This window comes from Dreissena polymorpha, chromosome 1 (genome assembly GCF_020536995.1).
Source record: "Dreissena polymorpha isolate Duluth1 chromosome 1, UMN_Dpol_1.0, whole genome shotgun sequence".
Taxonomy (NCBI): domain Eukaryota; kingdom Metazoa; phylum Mollusca; class Bivalvia; order Myida; family Dreissenidae; genus Dreissena; species Dreissena polymorpha.
In genome coordinates, this window is record NC_068355.1 from 106,246,161 (window position 1) to 106,256,075 (window position 9,915).

The following is a 9,915-nucleotide window of genomic DNA, read 5'->3' on the forward strand; positions in this document are numbered from 1 at the left end:
TTATGATATTTGTAAGGAAACGGTAATACTGAAAATTCACCATGCTCTAAATTATCCATTCTATGCATTTTTGACGATTTAAAAACCAGACAATTACAAAGCGTTGCAACGCGAAACGATTGAATAATTTGTTCCGTTGTTGTCGTTATATTTTGTGACACTACGAGGATTGCTTATATAAAGTTTCAAATACATGGCTCACTGTATGAGCACGGATGGCCGCGTGGTCTATGCGTTAGTTTTTTACTCCAGGGGTCAGTGGTTCGAGCCCAGTTGAGGGTTATCTTTTTTCTTTTAATTAATCTTGTTTTTTACTGGAGTTTACATTTATAAATATAAAGCATCTTATGACAAACTTCAATATCTGCCAAAATCTGTGAAAAGGTCCCTTGATTCTTTTTTTTTCAAACTTGATTTGATGAAAGCATTTTCTGACCTAATATCGTGATCAAGTTCGGATGTAATAAAACACCATACACAATAAAAAAAATACGGCGCTTGATTTTTAAGAAGTTTACCTTTTTTACGTTTGAGTAGAGTGAACAGTCGTTTTAATGTATGCCTATGTGGTGACGAACGTTCGTACAGTAAAGCCTCGCTAACACGACAACTCGAGAGTCTAATAATGACAATCAAACAATCAAACAAAATGTTTTATTAATTTAAAGGCAAAACTTTGTACTATTTGGTCCAAATAAATCACAGTATCACTGCGTGTTCAATACACGCGCTATTACTTTTGAATAACAGTATTATCTAACAAGGGGATAGTATTCGCTTGAAGTGGAAGAGAATCGTTCCTTAAATATGATAAATCTAACGTTGGATAATAACCAAGCTGGTCGTAGACCGTCCTGCAATATTTGTCCGCTATCCTAAGAAATATCGGTTTGATTTCATGTCGCCACTTCGTCGCTGTTGCCGAGGAGTTTCCACGTAAAGTGCAAAATGCACAGCTGTCTTTAATGTTAAGAGAGGTGCTCAATTTCACGTAACTTTTCACGGCATTAGTTAAAGGTTCGCCTATGAATGCGTACAACTGTTCAACGGCTGTGAATGGATTAAAGGCGATGTCTTCATATCGAACAAGGTGAACGTTCTTATTGCCATCCGCCAGTATCCTACTCGCAACGTTGAGGTCCGCGTTCATTTTGGTGCATATTTTCTGAAACTGAGCAACATTCTTTCCGGGTTTAATTAAGTAGTTCCGACCTTGTGACACAAACATTCCTCTCGGGTCACGGACCAGAAAAATGACCTTCATATTGTCAAACAGACGCAACAAGTCCCAAACCGTTTCCATCGACAGCCGTATTGTCTTGAATACCCTGAGATGTGCGTCGCGACATTTCTTCTCCGTGGGGGGTAGACATTCCTTGATGGCGGTCTCAGCCGACAGATTGGACGCACGCTTGTGCCTCACACATAGCAAGAACGGCTTCATTGACTTCATGGAGTATTGCTCGTGGAAGTCGTCTTGTAGACTCGCGGTGTCAAGGTGGCCAAGGCGGCACCGGAACCAGTGCTCGATCGCTTCTCGGTACAACCAATCCGGCTGCTCCTCAATACCGTATGGGAAGTGTCTGCAAGACGACAAATAAGATTTTATATTTATGGTGGGAGTCTATATACCCTGTACAGACATGTACATGTGTGTATGTAACACAAAATCTCTGGTTTGATAATCGGCATGGGTACATAATAGTTGTGGTGATTTCTTATGATGTTTTACTCTTCAGTCTTTATCCCCATACGTATAAATCAAATAGGACAGGTGTCAGTTACTGACCCAGAAATACTGTTGAAAACGGCCAAAAATCCAAACAAGCAAGCACAAAAACAAACAATCAACATTTGAAGTTCACAACAGTATAGAAGTGTTTAAATTAATGCATATACACATACATCGACGAGTTTATAAACATTTCTCAAACCCCACCCTCTCCCTTTGCATTAAGTACGAGCTTAGTGCTACACGTCCTAAACAATTGAGCCGTGTTCTGAGAAAACTGGACATAATGCATGTGCGTAAAGTGTCATCCCAGATTAGCATGTGCAGTCCGCACAGACTAATCAGGGACGACACTTTTCGCCTAAATTGGATTTTTGCTAAAAAAGACTTCATTTAAACGAAAAATGTCGTACAAGCGGAAAGTGTCGTCCCTGAATAGCCTGTGCGGATTGCAGTATGCCCAGTTTTCCCAGAACACGACTCAATTACCGATATTTGCAACCTGAACTACCCTGAGTTGAATTTAAGTTATATTAAACATTTAAAATATGTTAAAATTTCTGAAACCGAAACTAGAACCAGAATAACTTCTCTAGAACAACTGTTTTTATTGAAAATTTCAGGAGAGAGAAGAAAGCTTGTTAGTTGCACGACGCATGGGCACTCCGCATACCAGTAGATCCTAGGACAGTTATTGACTTTCAGTATCTGAGTTGAAAGTCCTAGATTAACTCTTTCAGTGTTGGAACCGAATTTTGAAGGCTTTTGCAAACAGTTTGGATCCAGATGAGACGCCATAGAACGTGGCGTCTCATTAGGATCCAAACTGTTTGATATTCTGATAATATTTTTTTGAAAACAAAATCGAAGAACATGCTTATTTTAGAAAATCAGCAGACGACATTTTAGCAGACGACAAATTTGCAAAGGGTTAAAACATGCCCCTTCCATAGGTATTCCACTTCGTGAATTTATCGATTATAAACTATCATTTCGCAATCTTTTGTCTCAGTATCATACGACAGATTTTGGGATAGGGGCCAATCCAACGTGAGTTCAAATACTTTCCGTTTTACCAATAATCCTTTTTATCTAGGATTAGATGTCACGAGAACAAATGTTCTTAGCAAGTTTCATGCTGATGTGGCAAAATGTGTGACCTAAATAGGTTTCGAACACGGACGAGATATAATTTGTAGAAATGTTTAAGCAAAATTCATGAACATTGGGCGCACAATGTAACTTCTTATGGTTAAAGGTTTCACTAGAGTCATAGACCGAATATTTCCCAGTCCTCCAATACTCCCTGATGGACGTGTTTTTTAAATAACTATCACACATTAATGATAAATGTTTTACCTGGATTGTGAAAATAGTTAAATAAGGGTATTCAGATGTAATAAGAAATGTGTGTTTCTGTTCATCGCCAATTATCTTTACAATAATAATAATAATAATAATAATAATTATTATTATTATTATTATTATTATTATTATTATTATTATTATAATAATAATAATAATAATAATGATAATAATAATAATAATAACAAGGGCTGTTTGTAAAACATGCATGCCCCCCCATATGGGCTGTCCGTTGTAGTGGCAGCCATCGTGTGAATACGTTTTTTGTCACTGTGACCTTGACCTTTGACCTAGTGACCTGAAAATCAATAGGGGTCATCTGCGAGTCACGATCAATGTACCTATGAAGTGTCATGATCCTAGGCAAAAGCGTTCTTGAGTTATCATCCGAAAATCATTTTACTATTTTGGGTCACCGTGACCTTGACCTTTGACATTGTGACCTCAAAATCAATAGGGGTCATCTGCGAGTCATGATCAATCTACCTATGAAGTTTCATGATCCTAGGCATATGCGTTCTTGATTTATCATCCGAAAACCATTTTACTATTTCGGGTCACCGTGACCTTGACCTTTGACCTAGTGACCTCAAAATCAATAGGGGTCATCTGCGAGTCATGATCAATCTACCCATGAAGTTTCATGATCCTAGGCGTATGCGTTCTCGAGTTATCATCCGGAAACCATTTTACTATTTCGGGTCACCGTGACCTTGGCCTTTGACCTAGTGACCTCAAAATCAATAGGGGTCATCTGCGAGACATGATCAATCTACCCATAAAGTTTCATGATCCTAGGCGTATGCGTTCTTGAGTTATCATCCGGAAACCATTTTACTATTTCGGGTCACCGTGACCTTGACCTTTGACCTAGTGACCTCAAAATCAATAGGGGTCATCTGCGAGTCATGATCAATGTACCTATGAAGTTTCATGATCCTAGCCCCAAGCGTTCTTGAGTTATCATCCGGAAACCACCTGGTGGACGGACCGACCGACAGACCGACCGACTGACAGACCGACCGACTGACAGACCGACCGACCGACATGTGCAAAGCAATTTTCCCCCTCTTCTTCAAAGGGGGGCATAATAATAATAATAATAATGCTAATCATCATCATCATCATCATCATCATCATCATCATCATCATCATCATCATCATCATCCTCATCATCATCATCATCATGATCATGATCATCATTATTATTATCATCATCACCACCACCACCACCATCATCATCACCATCATCATCATCATCATCATCATCATCCTCTTCAAAAAGAACAAAAACCAACAAATTTCTTTTGACGAGGCAGAATCGGATGATAATGTTTGTCATGAAATGAATTCAGATGGTATATTGGTAAAATAATGCTAATTCATATTAAGAATGATTTCTAAATGGCAGAACAAAGCTTTTGGGCAAATTTTATTATGGCATTTAGAATAAATAAACACTTAATAACATATTAAGGTATCTGGCTCTCGCATGGCGGCCACGTTTTGTTTTATCATTAAAATTAAATCAAGATATTATTAGAATAAAATGTTTGTTCTGAGAAATTTTAATGAAGATTGGACTAAAATTTGAGATTTAACTACCAACATCTTCGAATAACTAACATTAATGCAACGATATTACATGATACAAGAGTCGCTCACCTGACGCTGCCGTTTATGTACCGGAGCACGCCATCTTTGCCGATGGCGTCGGTGAGCGCGTGCAGAGGCTCGAACACATAGAACGAATCGGGAAGCTGTGTGAACAGACTGGCGGTGAACGTTGAGCCGCTCCTCAGGTACGCAAAGATTAACACGATCTTCGACAACAAGTGACCCTGTGGACCCGATGTTATCTCTTCTTTGGGAGCGGGACTTTGATCTGCATTTATAGGGATATAAAGAGCGCATTAGTAAAACATTTCAAGTAGAAATAAACAAAAAGGCACTGCTAGTGTAACACTGTAAAACTTACATTTTGCACAAATTCTCGATTATTTATCAACGAACGTCTTCAAATTCGGTATATGAACACATTAATTATAAACGCGATGCATTAGTGTATAAATATACTGAAAGCATGCATAAGAAATATGTCCGTCTGTAGCGTGTGTACACGGTAGCCTAGTATTACCAAAAGTCATCTCACTAAACAGTAAGATAAGATTTATTTAAACTTGTAAAGAAGAACAACAATAAAGTATACGCTCGCACGAGCTTATAAGTATATATATTTTTTTAAGCAGACAGCACGGAACATTTTTTCTGATATGACCACATACATGTAAAATGTAATTGCTGTACATGTATGTCTATGTATCGAGACGCTGTGGAGAACGGACTGACCTTGTTCCGCGTGATCTCTCGCCGTGGACACGTGATTAGCCGTAGTCGTGTGCTGGACAGTCAGCTGGGCGTTCGTCAATGGCCACTTGACCTGTTGTACTTCTATAACATACATGGCTTTGAGGATTGCAGTAATATACTCGTAACATACATGTATGTATCACTAAGATATCTCATGTAAGGACGGACGAAGATGCCATTGTATTTCAACATTATATATTTTTACGTTCATTTACTAAATATTTACACTATTGATCGAAGTGAAAATAAATATATAATATATACATTCAACTTTGAATATACAATGGTCCTGTATGATTTAACCCATTTATGCATAGCGTCTAGAAAAAGGCATTGGCAAACAGCATAGACCCAGATGAAACGCCGCATGATGCGGCGTCTCACCGGGGTTTTCGCTGTTTGCGTAAAGGAATTTCTGTAAGAAATATTCTAAATATAGAAATAAATATACTAGACACCCCTAATTTTGGAAATAAATTGATCCAATTTAGAAGGATGGGAGAGTCCACTAGGCATAAATGGGCTAACCTAAATGATTATTAACTAATCATCGCATAATTTGACAGTGGAAACACATACAGCAAACGAACGTTCTCGACGGTGAATATACTCACAGCCTTCGTCATTTAGATAGATATTTATAGGTCATTAAATGCCAAGTTAAGGGATTGTCGGATGGAAAATGTTCAAGACAGTAATAGGATACTGCCTAAACGCACAACGCTTATTTCTATCAATGATCATACAACTATATTTCCTGGGAAAACTTGGTTGAACATCGAACTTTGGTTTTATTTTCACCACGTGTTTTGACGATCGCACGAACACCGCTGAAAACGACTCAAGGATGAACAATTCAAAACTTAAAAGGCGTCATATGCAGCTAATTGGGGTGATGTTAATTTAACGTGTGCCCCGAAACATATTTGTTTGCTTCGTGAAGATTGAATAAAGAAGTTTTATAAAACACAATCATAGCCATACATTCCCAATGTCGAGGTCGATTTTAATAATTACTACAAGTTTTGTAAAATAAAAATATCAGAAATAAACTATTATTAAAAGATAATGAACCTTGATATGTTTCAATTGCGGCGTTCGACTGTTCAGGTCGAGCTTTCCGGTAGGTGTGTCTCCCAGGGATGACGTAGACGAGCGATGCCATGAAAACCAACATCAAAAGACCACCCAATAATATCTTGCGGAATCTACAAACGGTGTGCATACATATTATTTATTATTGTACACCTGCTTTATAAAAGTAAAGTCTGGATATCTTAAGTGATTTGAACAAACGCTCCTCACTTAGGCTCAGGACCCCCATAAGCGCAAGACCATAAAAAACTAATTGCCTTTCATTAGCATAAATATTTCGAAAAATATTAACAATCGTCCCAACGTTTGTGAGTCTAGTAACTAAATTAGTTAAGAGTGGTTGGACACTCCGGGTCATCACATAATGCAGCTTCGGGCGCGGTTAGACAGCGTTAATTCGAAATGCATACACATACATGTGTCACGAACATCTTCAGTAAAGAGGGAAGTGACACGAAAATGCTAATCCAGTTAACAAGCATACTTGTAAGTAACATGTTGAACGACCTACCTGCCATATAGTTAACATATGCCAGTGGAAACAAACAACATACTTTTTGCCTCAATAAATACGGAACTATGCTGATGCAAGTACATCACGATATACCTTGAAAACGTGAACCAATCCGTTTCAGAACAATACAGAATAAAACACAACGATGTGAACACCGAACCTGACACTATAGAATAAAACACCATGTTGTTAACAACGAACCTGACACGTAGATCCATTGAATTCGATGGCACCTTAAAATGTCGGTCGCTTATCCAGCCATAATGTAGCACTGATATTTCTGCCACAATACACCAGACCTAATTCACTTGATATACACTGACTTCAGCCGCTGATAAGTGCGTATCGTTAAAATGCTTAGTTACTGCAATAAGCCGTGAAAATCATTCGCTTCAAGGAAGCTGAGCTTAGTATAAATTACGGGTAGGCCTATCCGAGAATAAATTTAGTCTCTGGAGATAAACTGCTAAAATCATATCGTTAAAATAGACGTCACTTACCGTTAATACAGTCATATTTTCTTGCTAACAATTTCAGATTATGTAAGTTTAGGAGATTGAATTGAAAGGTTCAGAGTCGCCAGCCAGCTATTGAAGATTAAAATCAAAGCGCTGAAGGCACTGTAGGTGCTCGATGTTGTATAAGTTTAGACGCAACTCAGTTAAAAAAATTATGTTATAGCTTTTTATATTGCAAATTTTAAATGAACACAACCCATTCAAATTTATAAAGAGTGTGTCTTAAAGCACAGGTCCAGATGTGTTTTTTTAATCAATAATGAAAAAAATAAAATAAGCTTCATTTTGGGAAAAAGGGGCTTAATGTATATGCATAAATTGTCATCCCAGTACCAGAGGCTCCCTTTAAACGAAAAACATTATAAAATCAGAAATGTCGTCCTTAATTAGCTTGTGCACATTGCACAGGCTAATCTGTATGCACAGGCTAATCTTATTTGACATGCATTAAGCCCCGTTTTCCCTGAAAGCAGCCAATATGTACAGATTTCAATGATAAACACTAGACTGGCCAATCTCGTTTTACAAGCTGTTAAACACTATTAGTCATATAAACCCACTGCAGCGTACCAGTGGTGAGTTATAAACAGGCAGATGTGGTGGTTATATTTCCTAGTATTTGTCGTCTGCTGCAACAGGCAGTGGTTGTCTTTTCATAGCGTAGCTAACGCTTCTAAGCACATACTGATTTGCAAAATATGCTCTGTAACATTAGTGTGGGCTAACGCTCACACTAAAAACAACATAAAACGAGATTCAATAAATAATTTACTGAAACGACTTCATCAGTGTACGTAAATCGGTATGTGCCACCTGAATCTTCGCGTTTGAATTCAAGAATGTGCTACTTTAAAGCTCAAGAAAAACGAGTATAATTAGTCAAGTGGTTAACGTATTCTTTTGTAGCAATGCGAATCAATTGTATGCTTTATGTTAACACATGCATTTCCGGTTTTAATATGATTCACACTATACTAGTATTAGAGAAATGTTTAACAGTGGCGTTTCAACTTGGTCGTTCATGGAAAGGACTACCGGGTAATTGAACGAATTCAAATATTAAATGTCTAAACCGGTGCCGCACTACGCATTTGAAGATGGCAGGTTCGATCACCGTCCCAGACTCCGAGCTATATAGACAGAGTCTGCATTGGTCATGAAAGCCTTTCTACGGCCCTTCTCCCATACGTTTGAAGTAGGACAGTTTCCAATTACGGGGTTAAATATGTGTACTCTTTATTTGCAAACGAGATAACTATGGGAAATGTGAGCTGTTAAACTAACCGCAATGATATGACTGCAATTCCATTTCAAACGGCGAAAAATCCAGCTTGACAATCAAGTTCTGTACGCAATAGTAAACTGTTTTATTTCCCGAACCAAGCCCGTTATCCCAATATATAGGCATGTTGAACCAGTTTGAAGATGCCCGCATTAGGTCTGCGATATGGTACATGGCTTTTACGATGCAGTTTTCGGTCGAAACAGGTCCGACGTCCTGCCGATAACCCGCAACTATTCTGCAGTATTGATTATGATGGGTTTCGGTCGATTCTACATCAACAATGGAAAGCCTACTGCTTGAGGCGGTTGCGTCGAATGTGTTTTTTTTCGTGTCTATCTATAATATTAATTAGACGCGTATAGGTCGAATACAATGAGAGATTGACCTAGCTTGCGGATCAGAACCCTATACTCGCATGACACAGATTTCCAAATTTACAAGACCCGACACCCTGTGGATGGGACAGACTTGTCGGCGATTTTTTTCTACTTGTGTCAAGAGCTAAATTAAAAAATAATCTTACCAGGGCCCCTTTACGCGAATTTTACCTGACGGTCGCCAATCAATGCGCATGAATGCTAAAACTCATAAACGCGTTTAATTCAAGTTACAAGCAATAATGCTGGTTTTAATTGTACTGTCTATTGAATAATCGTATGTATTGGGTCCGGGCTAAACAGAGCGTTTATTTGCTGAAGTACTTAATAAACACAATGCACAGTTATAATTGTGCGATGTCACAGAAGCGTATTCAAAGATATAAAAGTAAAGCAAAAAATGTGATGAAAGATAAAAACAAGTATGTCTACCTGGAAGTTGTGTTCATGTTTAAGAGCCAGCATAACTGACTCATTCTTTTTGACCATCATTGGTGCAATGACCTTAACACTGCAGTCAAAGTTCATAAAAGTCCTTCAATTGGTAAAGAAGATATGAGCCAGACACGAAAATAGAGGCTCAAACTTTTGACCTTAAAATATGACTTTTACATGAACAGACGTGAATGACTCATGCCCTCTCAACGTCGGCTTTATGT

General features: G+C 38.2%; 1 protein-coding gene across 1 annotated transcript; it reads right to left on the reverse strand.

Moving 5' to 3' along the window:
- Positions 1-636: 636 nt before the first annotated feature.
- LOC127865202 (carbohydrate sulfotransferase 1-like) lies at positions 637-7,436 on the reverse strand. Its single transcript, XM_052405195.1, has 5 exons — positions 7,278-7,436; positions 6,542-6,675; positions 5,447-5,548; positions 4,763-4,982; positions 637-1,583 (listed from the first exon to the last, which is right to left on the reverse strand). Exons 1-5 carry the CDS (start codon positions 7,292-7,294, stop codon positions 734-736), a joined length of 1,323 nt encoding a protein of 440 aa, XP_052261155.1. The 5' UTR covers positions 7,295-7,436; the 3' UTR covers positions 637-733.
- Positions 7,437-9,915: the final 2,479 nt, after the last annotated feature.

Coding starts and splice junctions, on each gene's coding strand:
- LOC127865202 (XM_052405195.1), bottom strand. Junction 4,983..5,446: donor GAGAGATCACGCGGAACAAG/GTCAGTCCGTTC, acceptor CTATAAATGCAG/ATCAAAGTCCCGCTCCCAAA. Junction 1,584..4,762: donor TACATAAACGGCAGCGTCAG/GTGAGCGACTCT, acceptor GTCGTCTTGCAG/ACACTTCCCATACGGTATTG.